The following is a 27213-nucleotide window of genomic DNA, read 5'->3' as shown; positions in this document are numbered from 1 at the left end:
TTTGTATGAAGGAATGGTGACATCCAGTGGCCACACGTGCCTGTTTTTACTTGCAGTTTACAAACATATTTATTTCAAAACAGAGCTGTGGCTGCCACCATTGTAAAGGAGCCATGAGCCTAGAGGTATAGCTGCAGTTTCACACAGATAACTTCAGAGGAGTAAGAGCAGCTGAAGAGTCAAGCGATTTTCATTTTCATCGTAAGGTATGCAGGATAGCCCAAAGTTCAGAAAGATACTCATACTTTCTACTGGTACTACAAATGTTGGGCAAAATACCTCCTTTCCTATTCACTCACTGTTCATGACTGAGTGTGAGAACTGAGATCTGTCCCAGGACTTCTGTTTCTACACCTACTTGTCAAAACTTACCAGATTGTTCTGCAATGCTCATTACTCTTCAGCATAACAGTCTGATGTAGGTAGGAACTGCCACCTGGGTCAGCTCTGGTGGGAGCATAAGGGCAGAAGTCAAACCTCCCAATATAATTCAGATTTAAGAACCTTCCTGGGTCTTGTTCCAAGACAGTTGGCTTGCACAGTCTATGTTTGATCAATGAAAGAGTCTACATTCTTAGGTGGTGCACTAAGTCTTTCCTCTTCATTACCAAAAAGAAAAAGAAGACATTTTCTGTCACTGCTTTCCCCTCTAAAGAGAGACTTTGGTAAAAAAAACGTCACTTATTAAAAGAATTTGGGAATCCCTGCTGCTTCCTGTTTATTTTACGCCCTGTAAAGTCCTTAAGCTTTTAGCTGTACTTCCAAGAATAAATAGTTCTATGAAGTTGGAAACAGTGGACTAACATTTGGAAGGTGGAACCAACCTGTGATCTCTGACACACGTGATCTGTGGATAGCTGAACCACAGGTCCCAAGCAGGGACTGTGCCATAAGCTGGCGATAACTCTGTTGGAAGATGAAAATTAACATATAATGTCGAGATCATTGGGCTGTCCTGCATACCTTACCATGAAAATGAAAATCAGAGTCTTTGGAGATCTACTATTTTCTTGCCTGTACACTATATTCCAGACTGAGTGGAAGTTTCTGAATCAGGATATATCCATGACAACAAATTAGGCAAGATAATACAAAATAAAAGTTCAAACTACATGCCTGCTTCAGGACAAACGATACAAGGGCTTTCCTAACACCCATCCAAAACAGGAAGGTGAGAGCAGTGGCTAGAGCTGGCAGAGGAGTGACTTGAGAACAGAAGAGTGACTAACCAGACGTACTGGACGGTTCACTGGTCTAGAGAGAAATCATGGAGCCTCCCATTTCCACCGCACATATCTACCACATTGAGGATGTAGCCACTGCTGCCTACTCCGCTCCTGCAAAGCCCTCCTGCAGACAGACAGAACTGCTATTTCTGTTAACACAACCTACTCAAACCCAGAGACTGCTCTTAACTACAACTAAGAAAATTCCCAGCATGTTGCAAGCTCTAACAGCAGTAACTGATAATCATTATCTGATGACTGGTGCCCTTTTTGAAATGAGCTTGGCAGGCCTGAGGCAAGGACTACAGAGATACCAACATCACAAAACTCCTCATAATTGGCATTAATTGCTCCTTTGTTGACAGCACAGCAGATCTGCCAAGGATTAAATGGATCATAGTGACTAAATTCATCTCTAGTGATGGCCCTTCAGCACATTACTAGGCTGGTGCAAAACATTCACACAGGCTCTGTCTATTTGAAATTGGGCTCAGGGCTCTGTTAATTGAACTTTTTGTGCAAGAACGTTTTTTTTTTTTTGAAAGTTCAATTAAGAAACCAAACAGTTCAACTACAAGTACTCCATTTTAACAGGGAACAGAATGGACGGTCCTTATGTGAGCACTTATCTGAACACTCCTGCAAGAAAGGAAGGTGATGTTCATGCCTCTCTGAAGGTGGAAGATACAGCTCTTCCTAACAGGGATATGAACCTGGAGAAACACTGATTGTTCAGCAAAGCCCAAACCTGCAAACAAGCTGATTGCTCCCTTCTCCCAGATTTCTTCATTGCAGTTTAACACACTGCTGCCAAAGCGCATGTGAGAGAGTGCACAGCAGCTCATAGTGCAGCTCAGCATGTATCTCCTGCATGTTTATTTTAAACCTCAGTCTAAGTCTATGAGAGTAAATTTCCATCCCGAGTCTGCATGGACTTTTGGCTGCATGCCCTTACAGCTAAGGCTAAATAAGACTAGAAATCAATTAGAGCATGCAGAAGGGCCAGCTCAGCCGCCAAAAGAGAGTCAGCATATTGCCTGTTTGTGATCTTTCTGTGCTTCCATATATGCTTTCTTTGACTTCTCTGAATACCAAGCCACCTTAAAGGGAGGGGGGAGAAGTTACATAACCAGAGATGCAATTACTCAACAAAAAACTGTATTTACTTTACTCTTACATGATTTCATGCAGGAACAAATCTCTCCAGTGACTCCTCTTCCTCTTTTGGGCACGGATATGGATCGATCAAACAATTACAAACTCAAAAACATCCACACAAGAAAACCTGGCAGTTATGAAATACCACAGAGATCTAGACCAGAAAGGGGGGGTGGGGTGGGGGGTGGGTGTGTGCGCGGGGCAGGGGGACAGAATTACACAGGTTTTACACAGCTGAGTAATTTTATTCAGCAGCCACTGATGTAAGAAGTTGGGTTGTACTATAAAACATTGGGGAATACTCTCAGCAAAGGAGCCAGAGGGATCACCTGGTATGTCCATGTCCACCCTCCCTTGAATCACAGCTCAAAAGATTCTCAGCAGAATTAGGCTAAAAAGGGCAGCAGCAAGACCATCTCCTCCTGTTGCAGTAAATCAACACTTACTTTTATATATCATGCTAAATACAAAGCAATCCCTGAAATTAAGTAAAAATAGCAAAAAACAAACCAGAAATCTATGTCTTCCTAACACAGTCTGATCTCCCAGTGGCAAGCTGACAGGCAAACCAGGCATATTGTTCAAGCATCTGCCTTATCCTAAAGCAGAAAACCAAAACTATCAAACACAGCAGAGCTGGCTAGCCCTATAATCCTGCCTATTTTCTCCAAGGATTACCTAGAAAATCATAAATCACAGAATTAAGGCATGGAAAAGACTTGTGACTACTTCCACCAAGAGAACTGTCCATACACAACTCAGTCCATTATTTGGTTGTTGTTCCTTCCCCTCTGGTTCGTTCCACCAGTTGTAACTACACGTTTTGGACTACCGAAAAGCACATTACAGCTACGAAACTCAGTGCCCTGCTATCAGATATCTCATACAGCCTCAGAAAAAAAGAAATCGGAATCTGCTCTGGCAAATTCATTAAAGAAGAGTCCTTCAAAAGAACTGGGTTATTGAACAGGTTTGACAAACGTCTGTAAACTTACACAAAGAAAGAACTGAGGAGGAAATAGTTTATAGAAGCAACCTGAATGCCAAGCCTGTCAACTGTCGTATTAATATACATTATGCGCTCTCTTTGAGCTCTGAAACTGGAAATCATTAGTCAAACATGATTAATACACAGTCAGCACTCAGAATAATAATATATACACACACAAAGACACAAATATGTGCACATACATGTATGTGCATATATATACACACACACCCCCTATATACGGTGTACCTATATAAAGGTAACACAAATTCAAAGATGCTCAGACAAGCAGGAGTCACCCAGTCACAGAAAACAAGGGAGAAGGAATCAGTCAAAGGCTGATGTTTGATACAAGATTTCCATGCTGCTAAGGCTGGATTGCTTTTGGCAAAACCAGGAAAGAAGTTTAAGCAAATGAGAGACATAAAAAGGAGAGTTCATCACAAGGAAAAAGAAAAGATAGGGAAGCTCCAACACTTCAGCCAGTTCCACGGACAGCTCCCAGAAAAAGCTAACAGAGCGCTCCAAATCTCTACAAACTAACTACAACTTTGATAAAGCTAAGGAATAGTCTTACTAGCAAGTGTTATTTAGAATTGTTTTTCTATTTGATGCTATTTTCTGTTGTTTCCAGTTTTCTAATCAAGAATTAACCCCCCTGATTTGCTAGAATAAAATCACTTTTCAGGGTGTCCAGCACTTAAATATGCCTAGCAATTAACATGAACTAAAGTGGCTACTAGGCACATAGCTTTCAAAGAGTGCCAGTCTCACTGGATTTGGAGAAATCCTTTGAGGTACCTCTGAAATGGGACAAATTTAAACTTCTTGCATATTACCCACCCCCCAAAAAAAAACCCAAAGAAAGAAAAGCCTCTGGGCTTAGAGACGCTGGTGCTAAGCTCCAGGAAAGAAGGAAGAAATCTAAGGAACACTCCAGCTAGAACAAAGAGGTGGAGTGATCGCAGCAGCGTGAAAACCTCTATACAAGAGAATGCTTGATATATAGGTATCAAAATTAAGTTCATTGGTGAACTATTTCATTAAAGAGATCAGCCATATAATAATTACCTCTGAAATTCTCCCATCACTGCTAGACTTGAGTCAGCATAAATGCAGATTAATGGCAGTGGACTGTTAAGTTCTTCATGAAGACAGACAGCAATTGCAAGCCCCACTCATCACTGCTACCGCATTTTCTGCTATGTGTCCCTTAAATTTTTACATTACCCGTCCCACTGGACTTGGCTTCAAGAATCAGTTTATATAAAGCTTAAGGTACCTAGCATCTCTATCTGTAACTGCTTCCTACACGTATTTCCTGGTTACTAGATGGAACCTTACACTTACCTCCCTTTTCCTCCACTCTCCAAAAAGCCAGCTTTATTATAGGGTAATATGAAGGAAAACACATTATTGGTTCCCAAACTGACAAAAACATGAAACATTATTCATCCTTCCTAGATGAGCTTCAGAGCACCAGCTTGCTGCTCTTTAGAAGTTTTCCGAAACAGCAGCCAAACTCAGAGTTACCTTCACATGCTGCCACCTACATGGAAATACTTGCAAGCTAATTATGTATCATTTTGTATTGAACTGCAAAGAGACCTTGCAACCTGAACTGCAACATTATGCTGCTGATGTTCTGCTGGGTGCACTTTTGCCCTAGGGACTGGTTCACATTTGTCCCATTTTGCAACAGGGCAGTAGTGGAAATGTCAAAGGCACAGAAGAAGCATGAAGAGAGAAGAGCAGAAAAGTAACATGAAAGAAAACTTCTCACTGAAGCATTAAGATTGCTAGTCATGGATAGAGGCCACATTTTTCAAAACAAAACTAGCATTGCTAAGAATCAGCCACGTGGAGTTGAAACAGCAAAGTGGAAAATCCAGTCTCAAGCTCAACACCAAGTTAAAGATTTCCAAAAGAGTTTTACTCAAGTTACTGTTACACAAAGGCTCCTGGAACAGCATTCTTGGTAAGTTTTAACACTTCCACTGTTTACAAGAGGTTTCAAGCCATTAGATAAGGCAGATGTCTTCTGCTTGACCCATGGAATGCTAACTTCACTCTAGCCAAGTTACAAACTGGTTAAAAAGCAAACAAAACAAACAAAAACCCCAAACCAAGCCATACTTCACAGTATTTATTTTCTGGTACTCATGCTGCTTGAGGAATTTCTGGTTATATGCTAAACAAGTACAGTGTAATTTACAAAACTACACTGCATATCGAACAAAACAGCAATAGCCACGTAACACTGGAAAAGCTATCACAAGGCAAGGGGAAGGAAGGAAGGGGAAGGGCTGATTCAGAAAAAAAATAATAAAAAAATTAATTCACATTTCTCCTTTATTTCTGCAAATTGGTTTTGCAAGCTTTCCATTGGCAGAGACAAGGCACAGTGCCAGGTGCCCCCCAGGCACCTCTCGGAGAAGTAACATTCTCCAATCATCCCTCTGTGCACTGCACCAGACTGCAGCGACCTGCTGCCAACAGCTTATCCTGGAGATGCCAGCTCCTTCTCTAGCTTCAAAGACCATGAAGTGGGTGGGTTGCTTCTCCATTCTGTGGACCCACTTCATGGTAACAGCAGTTAATAGCCTTCCAGTAGCTATCAGCTCTCATATACAGTCCTTTACAGCACTGTGGACCCATATGTACTGGCATCTGAACACAAGTAAGGATGTAATCCGCTTTAAAAAATGAAAAACTATAACATCCATATAAATTGTTATGCATTTTATACGAATATTTATAGCTATGTAAAAAAGATCAGAGGATGTTCAGAAGGTCATCTAGCCCATTTCCCCACCTCATAGCTTACATTAACTCCCACTTAGGCCAGAAGGACTCTTTTTTTTGGTGTTTTGTTTTGGGTTTTTTTTTGGGGGGTGTGTGTGTGTTAATTTCATGGATGATGATGCATTAAGCATGAAGTTGGACCAGATGCTATCTTGAGGTCCATTTCATCCTTATTCTCCTATGATTCATAAAATGCTGATACATACGTAGGCAAGGAAACCGTTATTACTTCCCATTAAAATAAAACCCTGTAACCTCTTTCTAAAAAGCACAAGAAACCTTTATAACTAGACTGAAAGAAAACAGATAGCAGTGTCTATGACTTGAGATTTATTAAATCCAGCTATCTGATCCTTTTTCTGGAGCATAAGCATTTTGACAAATGATACAATCACACAATCAGACGTTATTCTTTCCTCTGGGCTTTGAAACTCAGCCTGTATATTGAACGGACACAGAAGGAAGGGGGACAGAAGCACACAGAGACAGAGTCTGGGAAAAGTCACAGAAGTGCTTTAAATCCAGGATAGTTAACACTGAATACTAGAAAACATATCTGCATATATGGAAAGATAGTGCTAGAATGTGCAAATGAAGGCCAGCTGTGCTCTATCAAATTAAAAGTAGCAGTGAATATCCAAATCTGTTATGCTGTTGTTATGCTATACCAATAATACTACTCACAGACCACACACTTACATACTGCGAAAGATCTGCTCAAACATGATCTGTTGGGCACCGCTCTAGCATTTTCTCCATGTTATCATGTCTGCTATCTTCACGCTCCTGTCTCTAGAAATTCAAACAGTTCAGTTATACCCCAAATGGTTACTTGGAGGCATTGCCTTGTTTTTTACTCTTACCTTCTCTCCACTAGAGTAGAAGAAATAACGCAATCGGACAATGTTACAATGATCCAACTTTCTCATAATCTGGAGCTCTCTGTTCTGAAACAAGAGAAAAGCAAACAATTAGAAAAACACTTCTCTCACAATGTTAGAGTACTGTAATGAACACCTTAATATACGGATACAGGAGCTGACGAACCAAAACAATTGAAGCTGGAAAGAGGTAAAAGCTTTCACACATTTATTAGTCTTTATTCCATTATTTTACCACCAAGAGTATTGACACCTTTGAGTACATTTCCTCTCTAGAGCAAAGGTCCACAAATCCATCACACAATCCAAGAATTACCTACTTGCGTTACCAAAGTTTCAGTGGTAAAAGGCAAGACAACATTAACTTCCATTTTTATTTTCTGATCTTACAATAACACAACATATCATCCAGAATGGTCGGAAGCCTATCCCCCTTGAATACTGTAAAAATAATGTAAACAATGAAAAAGTAAACATAATATTTCCACCTACACACCTGCCCTGCTCCACACTGCAAAAGAGGTTTGTGATGGAAGATCATTTCCGTACCATTGTCTTTGCAACACCAACAAAACACACCTGAAACCGAGCAGGCAACTCAGTTCCCTCTTTTGTTCAACCAAGGTTTAGCCAACTTGGGCAGATAAAATAACAATGTTATCTTCCCATTTTGTATCAAACTAAAAAAGCTGTTAAAATAAATTCAGTTCACTATATGCGTGATAACCTGGGGACGTTACCGCAATATGCATTGTAACTGAGCCCTAACAAATGAGGGATCTTATAGCCTAACAGATAAAAATGAGTGAAATGTTTGTTTTTATTCATACCTGCAATTCAACAAGTAAAATTAGCACAGCTATGTTTGTTAACTTCACTCCACAGCTGTTGCTACATTACTCCTTTCTCCTATGGGCACATTTACACATCACACACACAGTTTTTCCTTCCTCAACTACTCTACAGTTTGCAGCTTCAAAAATAGAAGCTATTCCAATTTTTACTTGCATCACAGGGTTGCTAATCACACATCTTAAGTAGCTAGGACCAATATACTAGACTAATACACTGGTCCTACTAGAATCCTGGATGACTTCAGGAAATATTTGGGGAGAAAATTCTTCAGCCACCACACATTTTCATACTTAAATGCATAAAGCAAACACCTACTTTGTGCGGTGCTGCTGTCAAAATGAGGATTTCATATTCTGTGTATCAGAGGGTCATGTACATTGCTTATAACCACAATTAAAGCTTAAGGAACTCCACAAGAACCACTGAGAGCTTCTAATGTGAACATAGCTATGAACTCCGCTTTTAAATCCTCTAAGCCATGTAGCCTTAAAAAAAAAAAAGGTGTTAAATAGGATGCAGTATCATTAATCCTATCATCCCTGCCACCCGCTGACTGAAAAAAAATACTTCAGTATTAGCCAGCTCTTTACAAACACGAGTGACATCTCACACAATTATCAGTTGGCGATTGTCCAGTTAGTAGTTAACGAGAAAGCAAGTCCTTCCCTGGGCCCCTGGGCCTGCCCAGCCTCTGAACAGATTAAAGCCTAAGTCCGTTAGGTGTACACCAAGACAGGCCTATGCTGTCCTGAAGGATGAAGAGAGACTTCTGAGGCTTTCATGTATCTCCTGAAATCCTATGGAGTGAATTTGTGAAAGAGGAATACAGGTGTCACCACAACCTCATCAACACGCCTCACATCTCACAGAGAAAAGTGCTCTCCTGGTAGGAACAAGAGCTCAAATATTCTCCACTTTGACTTCTTTTTGATAGCATAACTATTTGTAGAATAACTATCTGGAGAATCGTGGCTGGGGTTCCTGTGACACATGGCACAGTTCAGACTTCAAACCAACAGAATGGCCTCATCCTCTCATCTCGTTCGGACAAGCAGCCACCACTGGCTCGGGGCGGCTCCCTGGGCCTTACAGCCTGGGCCGGATTTCAACCAGTCGAAGTAGGGATGGCTCTAGATCCCATCGGTCACCAAAACACAAATTATGACTAGAGATTGACTTCTCCAGTTGGCTTTTACAGTGCTTAACGGTATTACTACAGCAGTGAACCTAACACCGACAGCTCCAGCATCTCAACCAAATTTCACCAGCAACTCACAGCATAACGTAAAGCAATTAATTTCTTCCCTCTTTTCTCCCACTGGCTGCAACACAGCAACAATACCATTTATCTCATGGAATTACTGGAAAAAAACATGAACATACTAAACATTAATGCACAGTATTACTTCGGTGATAACTCTGCTAACTCCTTAAAATACCCATATATACTCTAAGTCAGGTTATCGCTTCATGTTCTTTAGATAGTATGTATATGCTCATTGGATACACTGGGGTGGTGGTGGTGGGAAATCAGCAGAAGTTATTCTAACACTAGGTTGAAGTTATATTTATACTCTGGTATTTCATCCTAGCACAGGCACAGTCTGTGCCCACTTTGATGCCTTCCACTCCGATCCATCTCCTTCGGCTCTCATCCTGACCATCTGCTGCAGCTGCACAAACACTGCTTCAAGAGGTGCTAATATCAGGGATAACTCATAAACCAGTTACACAGTAACCTATATCTTGCATCCTGTGACTAGACAGAAGGAAACAAATTTAAATTATCATCTTAGTCAAACAGTCACCTCAGCCACCTTAAAACCAAGCTGACTTTTAATCACCACTCCCTGGTGGAGTTAAAACCAGAAATACTCGAACAGTTGCAAAACTCGAATTGGATGTGGCGGGGGAACAGCTACTGATGTTCACGTAACAGACTGACGCTTTAAAGAATTCATTTCTCCTTAGATGGATAAAGTAGTCTCACTCTACCATGTATTTCCCCTTTTTCACATTATAATGTGGACTATTAATTACCAGTGTACAAATGCACTGGGAGGTGGGGGGAATATCAGATTATAAGCAGGGAACCTTCAGTGAAGTGAACAGTGACAGGTATCCCACACCAAGTACAAGAAATAAAACACATGTCTAAATAAAATGCAAACTAAAACCATTTCAGAACATGCTGATGAGAAAGGCTGACAGTGCATGACCCAAATACATGGTGGATGAAAACATAAAGCTCACGCTTATCCTTAACTCATCCTTTTTGTCTTCCAGGAGACATGGATGTAAAGTCAAAGGCTCAAAGAGGAACGTATTCTTTCCTGTTCTCCCACCCATTCACATAAAGGGAAGGGTTTAGTTTTCTTACTGAATTCAGAGTCCCAGGCCTCGTAAGCACTGAAGAGTGCAGGCCAGTTTGCTTTCATGTGGAGGGGTGTCCCATGCACCTGCAATCGACTGTCCCAGGGGTGGCAATACAGCCCTACCATCTGCCACGGACTGATCCGGACTGCACTGGAACAGGGTGAAGCTCTACAACACCCACAATATATTGATGGCATCATCATATGGGGCAATACAGCAGTAGAAGTCTTTGAGAAATAGAAGAACACAGTTGAAATCCTTCTGAAAGCTGCTTTTACCAAAAAAGAAAGTAAGGTGAAAGCACTCACAGGAGATCCAGTTTTTGGGAATAAGACAGCAAGACAGATGTCATGAGACCCCAATGGATGTGATCAACAAATAACAGCTATGTCTCCACCAACTAATAAGAAAGACAGGCTTTCTTGGGTATTGTGGGGTTTTGGAGAATGCACACTCCAAATTACAGACTGATTGTAAGCCCTATCAGGTGACGCAGAAGAATGATTTCAAATGGGGCCCCAAGCAATGACAAGCCTTTGAACAAATTAAACTGGAGATAGCTCAGGCAGTAGCCCTTGGGCCAGTCTGGACTAGGCAGGATGCAAAAAAAGTGCTCTACACTGCAGCCAGGGAGAATGGCCCTGCCTCGAGCCTCTGGCAGAAGGCATCGGGGAGACTCGAGGTCAACCCCTTCAGCACCAGCCTCACCACAAGGGAGGACCCAGCAGACTTCTGTTCGCACCGAAACACAGAGCTCCTGCAGCACACAGTTCGTGGCTTCTCAAAGGAACAATGGGACTACATACACATTACTCAGCAAATTTCTGTTGCAGTTCGACTTCTTTATCTAAAACAGATTTCTTTATCCAGAAGGCAAGGGGCTGCTGACACACATAGAAGACTGCTTTAGCGAAAGGCTCAAACGCACTGGTACTAACTACTGAAGCAAACCCCACATGACAAAACCCTGTTCATCACTTTTGAAGACAACTTTCCCAGCCCAGACTGCCTGTATCTGTTCATTATATTGAAAAAACCTAGTTGCCCATCGAGGTTAAAGATTTGGTTGAAGATTGCCAAGACAACATCAGATTTATAACTTCAAAGCATAGCCAGTGGATCTGATGCACAAAGACTCACGAAGCCTGCTCTCCAAAGTTACAATCGCTATCCCTCATAGCTGTGCTAATGCTGACATTGACATAAAACCACCAAAGCAAGATCACTTCTGCCTCACTACTTAGTCTGTTCTTACAGACTAGGGTAACCATTGCCCCATCCCCCCCGCCCCCCCCCCCCCCCCCCCTCCCTTCCCATCCAGAGATTTCTAGAGCTATGGAGTTTGCATTCATCAAGCTTAACCTGGATCTTTGCTTTTTTTTTCCTTTTTCCCTTTTCCTCCTTTTTCGACCTGGTCCTTTTTACAACAGGAGAAGAAATGACTGGATCATCAGCGATGATGCCTTATGGACTTGCAGCTTCCTAAACCAGACCACAGCAAAAGAAGGTGGAAGGTTTTGTACAGCTCATGTCAGCATGACATTATCAATATTACCCAATGAGATGTAGAAATATCACCTGGATCCAGATCAGAAGAGAATTCCTCAGAATTTCCTTAGCTGAAGGGCACGCTAGTTTTTGCTACTTTTTTTTCTTCTGAAATACCTGTGTAAAGTCTCAACAAGGTTCTTTGAGGGTTATGTCTAAAGCAGATGAAATGGGAGAGATTAGAAATTTGTATTTTTGCCTTTTGTCACACCAAGGACATGACCTGGTTCTTGTGTATGTCTTGTCCTTTTAAGGGAGGTTATCTTTTTGATGGAAAGGCACGATAAATTACCAATCTATTTCAACGAGCAACTGCAGCATCAGTCTTCTTGCTTAAGTAAGGTCAGCAACTAAATTTTATTCTCATTTTTGCAATTTTTGACCTAATTTTTATTCTTCTTAGGGTAAGACCTTCAAATGCTGGAGCAGAGTATCTTGTGTTCTTCAATCAGGTTGGAAAAACAGAAAATGAAGAGTAAATGTCACATGAGCTCTGGCATTATAGATGGATAGAAGCATCAAAGGTAGATCCAAATTTCTCAGTATACACAATTGTCCTCTTGCACATGTCATGTTTACAGCTTCCTTCCTCTTTTCCCCTGTTTCCATCACAGTCTTCTCCATTCTACCGTATTTCTTGTTCTACAGATTTTCCCACCGTGAAGAGCCAGACCAGGGAGCCACATGCAAAGCTGGGAAATAAACTAGTTTCCTGTGGCATGAAGGCAGTGATGAAGCAGCAAGGCTTGCCTTCCCCCCACCCCTGCTTCCATCTACTTGAACGGCCTGAATGACCAGCCACCCCCACTCGCCTTCACCCGCTGCACTGGGGAGCCTGCTTCAGAGAACAGGCTCAGGCTGAGACCTTCAGAGATTTAAAGTGTTTCCATACAGCAGGAAGAAGCCTCTTTATCCTGACCATCTCCCACCATAAGAAAAAGGATGGACTCTAAGCACAGGGCAGCAGGCGCATTACTGACAAAGGTCTTTCAATGGGATCCTAGCCAGCTACACTCGATGCCTTGCGGAGACAGCTGCTTGCACAACATTTGAGCCATACCTCCTAGACTCAGCTTTGTAAGGCATACAGAGACAGAACACTCCAGATCGCAGAGGAAGCCATCATACTTGCCATCATCTGCCTGTGGTACAGAAACAGCACCTGACAATTCTCCAAGGGGTAGCAGGATCACCAAGACCAGCATATTTTCACTAACGTCATTACTAGAGCTCCAATCCTAGTATGTCTGGGTTATCCTAAGCTTAGTGGGACAGACTGCAAAATAAAAGCTGTGCCACCATCTCCGAAAGTTCCTGAAGCTGCCTGACCCATTCATCCCAAGGTGGCTTTCAAACACCGATCACAATGCTACTTCTGACACGGTCTTGCTCTCAGCAAAAGTATTACAGAAATTATTCTATGGATCAGAGAACTAGCTGCCTTTCACAGATACATGATAATTCAGGCATTTTACAGAAAAAAAAAAATCTAATTCCTACAATTTTCTGTGTTTGTCCCAAGCTATCACGGAAATAAAAAGAAGTCCCAACTACAGAAGCCTGGGCTGGGAATCTGCCCATGCCAGTCATCAATAGCTAGCCACCCATGACAAGCCCATTTTGTAGGCAAGCAATTTCAAGCAGAGATAAATGTCAACAGGGATCACAGTTTTCCTCATTTGCATTTGAGGCACAGATTAAGACGAAGCCCCAGTCTCCCTCTCCTGCCAGTCATGGCATATTTCCAAGACCAGCAGATCTAATTTGGGATGGTCTCCATTTTTAGCACACCTGACAGTCTCAAATTCATACAATCACAACCTTTAATCCAGAAATACAGGACAAGATCAACAAGCAAATACTATTTAGTAAAATATCTGTATCCACAACATAACAAGAGCTGTAATGCCACAACAACCACAACCCAGTTAGTGCTGGTCCATCGACAACTGTTAAATACTTGCAGCCCAGCAGGCCTAATGCACAGGTCAGAAAGTCCAGATATTACGTCCTGCTCCAGCCTCTACCCATGTGTACCACGCGCATGTGCATAGAAGCGGCTTTGAGGGTTAACATTTTGTAAAAGCGCTTTGACTTCTATAATCCAAAAAGTCCTGGAGACAGAGATACAATACTATTATATTGGTAACATTCAGGGCTTCCTTAAGGAAGAAAGAAAATAAAGAAAAAAAATAAAAATATCTGTGATAGCCATCAGCAGTTTACAGTACAAATATAAAACTGCTGCTTTAAATACTCACATGCCCTACTCGTTCCTTGCACCTCTGCCTGCCTGCCATTGACAGGAATCCCAGCCCTCACACAAGGGAAAACCCAGACGCCAAGTACCTCTGCAGCATGAGAACAACGAGCTCACATGCACTGTGCCATGCAAGTGGGACGAGCAGAGGAAGCTGACAGGGGGTCCAAGACACAGAATGCCTCTGCATGCATTTCTGTGCAACTCAGCGAGCTGCAGCTGTACCGTGCTCTGCTTTACTACATAACTAAAAGCAATGCAAAGGCTCCAAACCCAGCTTCCTTTTGCTACCAAGTTTCACAGCGCTGTCGAACTTTCCACTATTTGTCCTCATCTAAAAATCTGACCGTTAAGATCCTGAAGCAACAAATGATGGAGATATGCAGCAGGGCTATGCTGCAAAGTGTTTCTGAAACACGGGCCTGCAAACACCCAGAAAGAGTCAGAGACACAAAACGCGTGCGTCAGCTGTATTCTAGCCAAAATTTATTACTGAGCACAGTGACCTTCAGCCCTGGCATGGGTACAGATCAGGGCAAAAAGCACCGGCTCCGAGCGCAGCAGCAGGCAGGACCTGCCTGCAGAGGCCAGTGGGCAGCGCGTGCTGGGCTGGAGCTGGGGCCAGGCCAGGGCAAGCCAAAGGCACAGGGTTCAGCCCAGCACAGGCAGGGCCACCAGCGCGTGCCCAACCTGCAAACCCATGATTTATTACAGCTCAGCTGAAATTAAAGTGCAGGCAGGGGCAGCGAGAGGAAAAAACCATGCTTCAAACTAAAGCTCTAGAGTAATGACTGAAACAAAAAGTCACACAGCCATGGCAAAACGTGGGCAAGACTACATTAACCCCTTAAGAACTAGACAGTTTTGAACCCCAACCACGCAGTAATTGGCGAGCTGACAGAAAGGTGTACGGGATGAAAATCTGAGATACCAACACACACCTTGTTTTCACCCTGTTAATACTTTTTATTTTATTACTGCCCACCAATAAACTTGAGCATGACATCCCTTCTCGCAAAGGGACCACGTGCTTTGAACTTTCTAACTCTTCCCCAAGGCAGTCAGCAATGGCAAGTGCCATATTATGTCATCTCCAGCCTGCTCTTGCCAGTGCAGGACACAGTCCCTAAGCAGAAAACTTAAGCCTCGTACAACTATTACACAGAGTTTCCTATAACTGGAGACAGAAATGGCTTATTTGTGCTCTTAAAAGAACATACAACAAGCCTCAATCTCTTGAGAGAACAGAAGAAAAATTATGGCTCTTCTTTCATTTCCTCCCTGTATCTCAGCAGTTAATTGAAGGGTGGAAGCCAAATTCTTCGCTAGCTTGTCACTGCCTCTTTGAATGGAAGTGGAGTTTGAGAGCCTCTCAGAGGCTTAATACCAGCTCTAAATTCCTGCCAGCTCAGGAAGCTCGAGACTAAACTTGGAACGCAAACTGATTTCCAGCATCATGTCACTTCTAGACCACAACCTGAAATTCACTTAGTCATTTTCAAGCAGTTGTTTCAAACAAGGTCAAGTCTACATTTCAGTTCTACAGCATCTACTGTCCTCTGGCACTGGCGAGTCCAGATGGACCAGGAATCACAGTGTACCCAAGATCAGAGTCAGAAAAACAGAACTAGGTCTGAAACTCAGAGAGATCGTTCAAGTCCATTATAACAATGAAATAAAGTGCAGAAGGAGAATAATTGAAAGGAAAAGTACTTTCTAAAAGGCAGCCCTGTGCTTTCAGAGATAATAGCCATTCTTTTTCAGTGGTAGCACAGAGAACCTCTGTTGAAAAACTCTTACAGTAAATATCATTCTCTTGTCATAGAAACAGCAGATGGATTTTTCCTCATGTTTTGATTTTTAACTCTTCAACTAGGAAGAAGAAAGTAAGTACAGGAATGCCTATAACATCAGTCCTCAGGGACTCTGCAACATCCATAGAAATGTACACCTGCAATCACAACTGGAACAGGTTGCAATTAATCTATTAATCAAATAAGTTCCAATCTCCCACAGGCATAAGACATTTGCTGGGTTGCTAATCACTGTGTTATTAAACATTAATGAAATGCTTTATTACTCTTGGCCTTCTCTTCTTACATATGATACAGCAGATGTTTCATACAGACAGTTTCCAAAGGACTTGCAAAACAAAAGTAATTCCTCCTCACCCTCCAAAATTTTTTATTTATTAATTTAGGGAACAGATAAGCACTGCCTCCAATGTTTATTTTTCCTTTGTCTCATGACTATTACTACATGACACTAAGATGTCTGATGCTGTATGTCATGAGGGGCTCTTAATTTCAATCCAAATGAAAATTTCTGACTCCCTAAGACCTTGGAGGAAACATTCAAATCAGAAGGACATGCGAAAGGGAAACGACAGGTGAAGACCGAGCAGGGAGCAAAGAGAGAGTGGAACTGGCAAGTGGAATTAGCTGCCTGCAGATGATTATTTGCCAAGCAGAATTAAATCTTCCAGAAGTATGAGTCTTAATAATGAGCTCCCAGATGACCAAGCTTTTAAAAGGTTAAACATTCCCTGCTGAATTCAGAGGGATACTGGGCAGCTCCTCCTCTGGGGTTGGGAGAATGGGAAAGGAAATTGGCTCCAACTCCAGCAGTGAAGTTAAAATAGGGATGTACACTCCTTACCTGACACACATATACAATAAGCCCTTCCTCCCAAATTCCTGGTGGGTTCCCCACACCCTGGTTCAGTAAGTTTGTTGTGAGCAAATAAAACAGTAACTAATGAATGCTGATAATCTAAAACTACGACGTGTGAACATCAGGTCTAAGATAAGCATAAAATAATAAAATACCCTACCAAATTTCAGATGATAGCCACACAATCCTCAGAATGTTTCAACACTCGTTCTTCAGTTTTATGCATAAAAACAATTCAAGCTTCCCCAAATATGTATCTTCATATTAAAAGGCAGCAGTACAACCTTCTGGTAGCTGCAAGATAATTTCACCAGTTGACCTTTGCTAGACACAATACATCTACCACACACTTTAAAGGAAAAGTCAACTATGTCAAAGTACAAATCCACTACAAGCTACTAGAAGAGTTAGTGTTTGAGTTTGATAAAACAGGTTATCAGACTTCTTGCTTGAGGGTTTTTTCCTTAGTCAGCACTAGTGCTTTTCGAACATTGTCCCATTTTTCATGAAATCGTTTCCTCAGGCTAAAGGGTGTCACAGCACTGAAATGAAAAGATTAGGAAATCTTCACATTCACTTCTAGCCTAAATTGCCCCAAAAGATGAGTAAGTTTCAGTAACTATTTGCATAGCAAAGTGTAGGGTTTCATGACAAATTTTAAAAGCAGAGACACCGCACTATCATTAGATTCACCACTGAGTCACACTAAAAAGTAACAGGGAACTCTGAAAGAAAGAAAGGAGCAGAGAGGAATGACTTCATGTCAGGTGAGCACCATGGATTTAAAGCGGGCACGTTAACCACATTCCGTAAGACTACACTACAATCTCACAGGCTTCCAATCTCAGTTTCCCAAGGACCAGGTCCAGCTGGACCACCGCAGGGCAGGGGCAACCTAACTCCCATGAGGCCCAGTCCTTCCCCCAGGATCTGCGAAGACCTAGGAATGTTATGGACTCAGTTGTTCCCTTTTCTGACTGGGATTAGGACAGCTCTGAATTCAAGCCTACCCCAGGGTAAGTGTCACAACCAATGTCTTAGGAATATGTTGCAATGTGAATCAGCCTCCAGGCCCTAAATCATGAACAGCAGCTGCTTAAACTCACAGAGCAGAGGTAGCCCTCCACACCCAGCTGCCCACCCTACCCTTCTGGGTGCTGCTGTCCCTGCAGCTAGGACACCTGGGTGGCTCCTCAGACACCACCTGATTCACCAACTTGCCACTCAAGTCACAGAACTTACAGAAATAGAGTTCAATGCATACACTAAGGTGCAAACTGTGTTGGTTCAAGAGCTGATGCACAGCCACTTTGATTTTTTTGCTGCAGGGGCAGCAAGTGCAATAGCCACCCCATCTGCCACTGCCCACAAATCTTCTCTCTCCAGCTCTTTGAAGCATCCACTCGCTGGCCTCACTGTCAGATACCTGGGCACAACTACAGGGTTGATGCTAAATCAGCAAGTTTTCAGGAAAGGAAAAACAAAAACCTGAAGTTTTTGCTGAGAACTTGGACAGTAGCAACACTGCTACTGTATAAAAAGGGTATAGCTGCAGCAGCATCCTGGCTTCTACCTTACTTCCAGAATAGAAGAAGAACTTGCACAAAACTCTGTAGCAAGTAAACAGAAGGAGAACTGGTGAAAACAAGAGACTGAGGAAACAAAGACAACCCAGTCAGGCCAATTATCTTGGCACCACATCACCCAACAGGTCAACAGCAGCCATCACCTGATGCTTCCAAGGAAGGCTCAAAAAAGCTTAGTTCCTAGTTGCCAGTGACCCTAATGGACGTTCAACCTCTCTTACTGAACTTGTGCACAATTTTTAAATAGGCATTTGTAAAACCGAAGAGACTCAATGACTTTGTGACACTGTGTGTAGTCAATCACATAAATCACACTGGAAAACATTTCCTACCTCAACTACCACCTTTTCAATGGACTACACAGGCTTTGTGTTTAACACACAGTACTACAAGGAGAGTCTTATAAGGTAACTTCATTAAAACATCCACTGTTACTAGTAGTGGAAGTTGCAAGACCTTTCAATGACCTTACCACGTACTTTCCACTGCAAGATCTCTTTTCCATGGTTTAAGGAGGTCTCCCACTGCATACATCACGCAGAACAGACATGCTGTGGGTATGACCTGGAGCTGAGTAACAAAAGGAGATTTTGTTTTTAGGACCCTTGCCTCATTTGTTGCAAAAGGGAAAAGCTCTGCAATAGATAAGGTGAGGAACTGCGGAAACAGCAGGAATGGTCTTTTCTCAGTCATAGCACTTTAAGATGTTGTATTGTGAAAAACGGACCTGAATCTACCACTAGTAGACAGAATAATGCACGTTAACAGGTTTATCCAGGAAGCCGTTACGTGTGTTTTAATCTGCCCACTCAGTATTCTGAAGTATCGAGTGATCAAGTATAGATGAGAGGGATCAACACAACCACTGACATGCATACCTGTGAAAAAGCCAGAAGTGGCCTCTTTGGTCCTGTATCCACTACACAAACAGATTCCCTGATGTCTGCACTTTAGAAATCACATGAGGAGATAGAATGTGAGATAACCAAAACAGGCACCTGTTTTGGCCCAAGGTATCTCACAAACTTCACCAGCAGTGAGATGAGACTGGCTTGCAACCTCTGCATGCTAGCTCGTTGCTCACCAGTTGTCCTGCTTGCCCAAGCATGGAATTTTACCTACACCAAATTCAAACTATACACAATCAGGTAGAAAATGTGCAGTTTTGATTAGATGGAAGAAATTGTTAAGTATTTCTGTTCAGAAATGTTCAGAAAGCTAGATACATTCAGAGGTACTAGGAACGTCAGAATTGGTGACATCCAGCTGCCAAATGAGCTAGGCCCATTGTCACCCCCAGGTTAAGTTTCTGAAGGACCCTGACTATGCCCATGAAACAATCATCAAGTATCTCTTGAACACTAGGTAGCTTCCAGTGGAACCAAAAGCCTTTTAAGGGCTGCTGTACCACCTTCGAGATCACAATGCTCCAGATGGGACGAGCTAGTGACTCACTCCACAAGGAAGCCCTTGCTGTGGTAGCAATGCTACGGTGCACCTTTGATAAAATTTGTTCACAAAGATGACTTGAAAGACTAAACACAAAGTTTTTAAACCATCAACCTACTGCTACCTAAAGCAGTCAAGATAATCACAAATTACAGTTTCCAGACCCAAATACAACAGTGCATCTCCGTGCTAAAGCTTTTTTCCTCAAGACTTTTAATTCTCTGCTTGATACATTCTCTTTCCTGCCCTGATATTGAAGAGTACAAAAACACCAGCAAACCCCATCTCTTCCTATCATTTACTTGGTTTTTGAGAAACATGCGTTAGAACAACCAAGGCATTAACGTTTACAATAGTAACAGCAAAGTTTGGTTTATGCCCACTTGAAGGAAGTGAGACCTACCTTTCACCTTTATCAAACAGAGCACCCTTCACTGGGCTACGAGTCGGGGCCTACCTTCTTCTGAAGCACCTCTTAAACCCAAGGATTAGGCATTATTTAATACTTCCATGAGAAATCATAGCAAAGGCACTGAATTCAATTTGAATCGGCACCTCCCATAAGTTATCTGCCTACAGCGAGTCTTTAACAGAGAAACAAAACACTGTGCAGCTTTCCTAAGCAGTACAGCACTGAAGAGGATGCTCGCAAGTTTCAACGTTTTCCTAAAAACCAGCTGCATTGAAGAGCAGCCAGAAACACCTATCCAGCTGAAGTGATGGAACCTGCACAGGACCAGCTCTCAAATTACATTCTCCTCAGCTCAGGAGTACTACAGCTTTACTCCACAGCCACAGATAACCGACCAGAGCTGCTGTACAGGAAGAGGGTCAAAGCATATGTGAATCAAGACGGGTTCTAGCTGTTTCTGAGAAGCTGAAATTAATCCTGTGTTGGGGCGGGGACAGGGGGAAGCTTAAAGACAAGTTAAATACAGGTGCTCTACTACCCGTTTCCACACAGAATGCTTGTTATTGCCAGTTTTATAAGCTTGAAAAACTGAACTTGCTCCATAATATTTCATGTGTATTCCTCCTGAACATTTGAAAATTCTGAACTTTTTCTCTTCACATTGAAAAAAATTACAGGATTAACCCCCCCAGATGACTACAAGCCAATGTAAATGTAACTGATCTCAATCTCCCTTTAAGATTTTGTTTTACTATATTTCATGGACTATTTATAATTGTGTATTTTAGAAGTGGGGAAGCAAGATATGAAACCTATTACCCCAGTAAGCAATAATTTAATCCAGTTTTAAGCAACTGAGAGTATCTTGCACTTCACAGTACCTCATGTCATCGGAACAAGCAGCTGCTAAAAGCTGGTGCTCAAGAAAATGCACGCTATAAAAGCGTGTCTGGTTATCAGAAGTGAATAGAACAGGGATTTAATGCCAGCAGCTTCATCTAACTATTGAGAGTTAGTCTCTGCAGACCAAGACCAACAGTCACAGGAGCAAGGTTTGCAATATTGCTCTTTGCAGCCAGAGCAGACATGGGTTTTAGCAAGAGAGCTCCCAGGAGAGCCCCTAGTGACAGGAGCATTAAGCAGGAACATAGTCACTGAAAACGCAAATATTTCTACAGAATTGTGCCTTCCGAGTTGAATTCATTTCCTCGCCCCACCCCTGACCAGTGTACAATGCTCTTCCACATTTTGTTGAAATCAAGCTCTGTGCAAAGGGTGCCAAAACCATTTTGCATTCAAAATCCCAACAGCATGAAATCATGAAGAGTTACTTTCTGTGGAGAACATGGTACTGCCTGCTTATGTAGGCATGGTCCCTACACATTCTAGCATGCTGCACACAGGGTTAGGTTGAGACAGAGCCACCGTACCTTGAGCTGTATTTACATTCAAGGAAATTTAATTACAATACTTTTAAAGGTGAATCACTTAAAACTTCAACAGTGTTTAGCTGGACAGCTGGATTTAGAAGGGTCTCAATCAAACTTAATTCACCGAACCGTAGAATGGTCTGGGTTCAAAGGGACCTTAAAAGACCCGCTGGGTTCCACCCCCCTGTCAGGCAGGGACACCTTCCACTAGAGCAGGTTGCTCCAAGCCCCGTCCAACCTGGCCTTGAGCACTGCCAGGGATGGGGCATCCACAGCTGCTCTGGGCAGCCTGTGCCAGCACCTCACCACCCTCACAGTAAAGATTTTCTTCCTAACATCTGATCTAAATCTACCCTCTTCTAGTTAAAAGCCACTACCCCTTGTCCTATCACTCATGCCTATGAAAAAGGCTGTCTTCACCTTTCTTGCAGGCCCCCGTTAGGAAGGCTGCTCTAAGGTCTCCTCTGAGCCTTCTCTTCTTGCAGCTGAACAACCCCAGCTCTCACAGGGAAGGTGCTCCAGCCTCTCTGATCAGATCTTCCTGGCCTCCTCTGGGCTGGCTCCCACAGGTCCATGTCCTTATGCTGGGGGCCCCAGAGCCGAGCGCAGCGCTGCAGCTGGGACCTCATGAGAATCCCCTCCCTCGACCTGCTGGCCATGCTGCTTTTGATGTAACTCAGGATACAGTTGGCCATCTGGGCTTCTAGTGGACATTGCTGGGTCACATTGAGCTGCTTGTCCACCAGCACCTTCCAATCTTTCTCCTCAGGACTGCTCCCAGTCTGTCCTCCACCCAGGCTGTATTTGTGCTTGGGATTACCTCAACCATGCTGGGTCTTGCACTTGGCCTTGTTGAACTTCATGAGATTCACACAGGCCCATCTCTCCAGCCTGTCAAGGTCCTTCTGGATGGCACCCCTTCCCTGTGGCATGTCTACGGCACCACACAGCTTGGTGTTGACTGCAAACTTGCTGAGGGTGCACTCTTAAGAAGTCACCTACAGGCTCATTACCCACAAGCAGATCCATACAGACAAGCCAGTAGGACAGGATGCCACAGCCCTGTGCTTCACTAGGAAGGGACTTTCTACTACCATCTGCACACAGCGCTGTACATCTGCGCCGGGTACACATTGTTCCCACTAGCAAGGCGGACCCTTTCAAAGAGATACTCATCAGGTTAGCTCCAAACAAGAGTCCTTGCACTGTTTATCCTTCCTGCTAATTGATGGCCTTCGTGCTGCCACAGAAATTGCTCAACGAGTACACTGACTCTGTTATGCCTCCAACACTCCAGGCAACCCTCACCATGCCCTAGTTTTCCTATGTCTCATACTACTTTCTTGTCCTACTAGATCTGTGAGCCCTATGTGAAAGTAGATAACCTTTATGCCTGTTATGCAGTTACAGAAGCAGAGTCATTGTCTATCAGAAAATATACTATATTATCTACAAACCATGTTCTTTTTTTGCCCTTTACCAAGTTATGTTGACTTTTCAGAAAAAAAACCCAGAAGTATACATTGTACCAATTTCTTTACTACTTGCTCTGGCTCTTCAAACACTGACTCCAATCTCCTACCTGTGGTTTCCAGCACACTGGGGAAAGAGCATTTCTATTTCATATGCTCTCACGCTGCTGCTTTTGCAGGTATCTAAATGATAAGTGAATAGTGTTAATAATCCCAGCGTAATCAAGGAAGCCCCAGGTCTCACAGACAGACAATTCTAGTACAGGTTACTGTGATGTTGCACTAACAGAAGACTCTAACTGAGAAAGAGTATACCGTTACTTTTTTTAAACTACAGAGCTTCTAATATCATTGCCTCAACTAAAAATTATCAGCTCTTGCCACCTTCTAATTTTATAACTCAGAATTGCTCACTATTTATAAAACATGTTCAGCAGAGCACCACAAATAAAAACAGTAAGTATTTATCCATATTTTCAGGAATTCTTCAGAAGTCTGTGCTCACCTCAGATCTCCTGCTCTACATCTTGTTATTCCTTGTCAGTCTTAATCTGAAATGTGCTCACACAGTTGCTCAACATCAGAAAGCAAAGCAAGTGCATCCATGTAAGGCACTGAACTGAATCCTTCCAGTGTCGCAGCACTAAACTCCAAAGTGCTCATTTCCACACTCACACACTTACTACACATCTTTTTTAAATTTGCATCTATTATTTACCAGTAGCTATTATTTACCAGTAAACCCCGAACTCTTCCACTAAGGCACCTTACCAGGTCCACGCAGATAACATGAACATCCACTATGAACTTTAGCAAACAAAAAAGGAATGAAAAAATCTGCCTCACAGCAAGAGCAAAGCGACTGGTGGACAGCACAGCTGGGAGGTCAGGAAGAAGTATGCATGTCCCACCACAACACTCAGAGGAGTTGCACTGTCCCTTCTCAGAGACTAAGTAGCCTGCAACAAATAATTTAATTTATAATCAATCAACATGCTTGCACTGTTACACTCATCTGCTGTAAATGAGATGCCTGTTTTCAAGTCCCCAAAACTTGGTACAACCTTTATGACTCATGTGTCTGATGACATAAACTAAGATGAATGCACAAGGGCCTGCAAACTCAGTCTGATAAACAGATCTTTGGACAAATGTTCAAATGAAGAAACAGAAGCAGATGAATCTTTAAAAAAAGACATCAAGTCAGATATTCTGTCTCCATCCTCACATGATTAAAATTTAGGGAGGAAAACACATTCTAGCTCTCTGTGACAGAGTGCCTTTTGAATTTAAAAAAATAATTAAAATTAGATCCAGCTGTTTTTACACATGGCAATGCAATGCTTCAGTGATTCAGACTGGATGTTTGTATTTTGGCTAGTTAGCTCAGCACTAAGCAGTCTAATCACCACTCCTGAGCTTTCAAAGGAACGTCACAAATTAAGAGGAGAAATGAGCACCTTTGTTGGCCTGTAACAATTAGACCTGGCTTCAGATTTTAGAAGAACTACAGAATATAGATGTATGTAGTCTGGGTATTTGCATCATGACACATACAGGAGCCTTCATTACTCATCCCAGTTCACTATACCAGGCACTACATAAACAAAAACCCACCCTGAAGAAAGCAGACTGCATTCTACTTAAAAGTCTGTAACGTATATTTAACATTACAATAAACATCACACCTCACACTTCACCTTAGAGAGGGAGTGTGTGTTCCTTCCTTGCTCCTACCAAAAAAACAGTACAAATACACGACCACCTCTTTATTGACATCACTCCTTATATTTTAAAACAAGTATCAACTCGGCACCAAAGCATCAAGCACTATAATCAGAATTTTCCTTAATGGAGTAAGTTGCTCATTACCTTTCCAGAAATATTTCTTATTTTGAGTTATTACATGATACAGCTCTAAAAGCTTCAGTTTTACTTCCTGCAGTAGATCACACAGGAGTCTAGGCCATCCAACAAAACCCCAGCCTCCACTAGAGCCTTTAAATTTAGTCTTGAGAACCTTATGCCAAATTTCACTGCATAATGCAGACAGAAATGCGAGGGAAAAACCCAAAGCAGGACATAAAGCCAAAACAATCTTTACTCAAAAACATGCAATGTAAAGTAGCAGAAAAGGAATTCCTTGTATCATGTAGGCTAACAATAATGGTGTTGGTCATCACATCTCACCTTCCCAGTCATTCCAGGGAGCAGGAAGTATCCAAGTCATCGGAAAAAAACCAGCAGAGTTGCTAGTTCTAGTGTGAAGTGCCTGTCTCTGCACTACAGATACTTGACAAAACACTTCAAATAGCTTCCTTTTACTATTTTCCCATGTCTTGGTACTACCTTTCAGAGCAGGAATGGGCAGTGCACATTGCTTTCAGTATCAAAGAAAATAATCAATTCTACAGCTCTTGAAGCTTTGAAAATTTCCCATAAGCAGCATGCCAGTTGGTTCCAAAATGTCAGGCCTACTCAAGAAAACAAAGTGCCAATCAAAAATTATTCCAATTTCCACGTTTCCTTAAACCTTCCTCATTTTCTTTGCTGAATTTGAGTTAGCCCTCTTCAAGGATAATAAAAAATGCAGCTCATTTACAAGGTTTTAAACAAAACCAAAAGGGCTGAACTACAAGACACTGGTTGGAAGGCACAGCACAGCTGTCTCGGTGACACATGAATGAAAAGATCTGTCCCTCCTCTTTGCTTCAGGAAGCCTCCACTGAGCCGCGGGTGGATTTCCTCTGTCCTTCCCGAGTCTTGCATTTCAGCAGTTATCCCTTATTTCCCCTCAAGTATATAGTTACCACAGCAGAATATTTGAATAAAGCACAAATACGGAGATCAAAAAGGACTCACAGTTTGCCACCACCTGATTTAGCAGCTGAGTATTTTAAAGAAAAATCTGCATGCGCCAGCAAAAATTGAAGGCAATTTATTTGATGATATATTCTAATCATGCTGTAAGAAGGGTGCGTAGCACCAAAGATAATTTAACCAAGTAAGAGTGAAGTAAGCAAGTGAGAGCCACAGGCACATAATGCTGCTAGACATAGAAAGTGTTTATGCTAAATCTTCCGTAGCCAGGCAATCTCATGCTGTGGGACTTGTAAAAGAGAATACACAACAGTACAACAAAAAGCCTTGAAGTAACAACTGCATGCACCGAACATCCACATAGTCTCAAAAAGCACCATTTTTATCTCAACAAGCATCAGCTAATCTTCTATTTATACCCTACACAATACTTTTCTCCTTAACTGTGAGACAGGTGTAGAAGGCTCCCACTGGGACATCATTTCCACCCAACATTCACTTTAATACCCATGCTCTATATAGCAGCAGCATCACCCAGCTCTCAGGAGCATTAGATGTGCCTACCCCTCTCAGCTAGAACTGCAAGATGAAAAAAAACCTAGTCTATCTTAGAATTTACGTATGACCTCATGCAGCAGTGTATCACTAAATCCCTGAGCCTCAGAAGGACTTCAGAAATTTCACTGTGCCTTTTCTCTTTTTAAACAACCAAGTTTAGGCTGTGTTCACAAAGCAAAGAGCAGCAGCCCTTGACTGTCCACTTCCAACCAGCTGTGCACTTAGAAAGGCTAGTAAGAGGGTACCTGTGGCAGCCATTAAATACTTTATTTTAAAATGAGAATAGCAAGATCTGCTCCACCAGCCCATAATCTGCCAATTTCAGAGATGCATATCCAATGGGAGGATATATTCTCAGGCAAAGATATGTAGTTTTCATGGTAACACTCCACAATGGCTACCACAGATCTTTCCATAAAACACCACGTCCACACTTTTCACAACTGTTTTTGACCACCAGCACAGCACCCCAAAAATGAAGAACGTTAAAGTCAACTTTCACCTCAGTTACACAGACCTATACATGCCACAAACAAGGCTCTCCCTAAAGTAAAACTTTGATTTACAAATGTGAACAATAAAAAGGTTATCCCTACTGCATGCAGAATTACTGGTCTTCTATACCAGTCCTTCTCAGGCACTTAGGCAGCAAAGTCATAAAGTCAAAGGAAAGTGTCTTTCAAAAACGGAATTTAATTTGATCAGGAATTCTGCAT

At 42.3% G+C, this 27213-nt stretch overlaps 1 protein-coding gene across 4 annotated transcripts in view; it reads right to left on the bottom strand.

Annotated features, from left to right (window-relative positions):
• GSK3B (glycogen synthase kinase 3 beta) overlaps window positions 1–27213 on the bottom strand; it is a 151115-nt gene that overhangs the window by 57875 nt on the left and 66027 nt on the right. For all 4 annotated transcript variants that reach the window (XM_080391205.1, XM_080391206.1, XM_080391207.1 and 1 more), the window contains exon 3: window positions 7041–7124. In XM_080391205.1, the coding sequence (XP_080247331.1) occupies window positions 7041–7124 (84 nt within the window). The remainder of the gene's footprint in view (window positions 1–7040; window positions 7125–27213) is intronic.

This window comes from Falco punctatus, assembly GCF_963210335.1.
Source record: "Falco punctatus genome assembly, chromosome: 6".
Taxonomy (NCBI): Eukaryota; Metazoa; Chordata; class Aves; order Falconiformes; family Falconidae; genus Falco; species Falco punctatus.
Note: the sequence above shows the minus strand (reverse complement) of the source record. Positions and strands in the feature narration are given on the sequence as shown.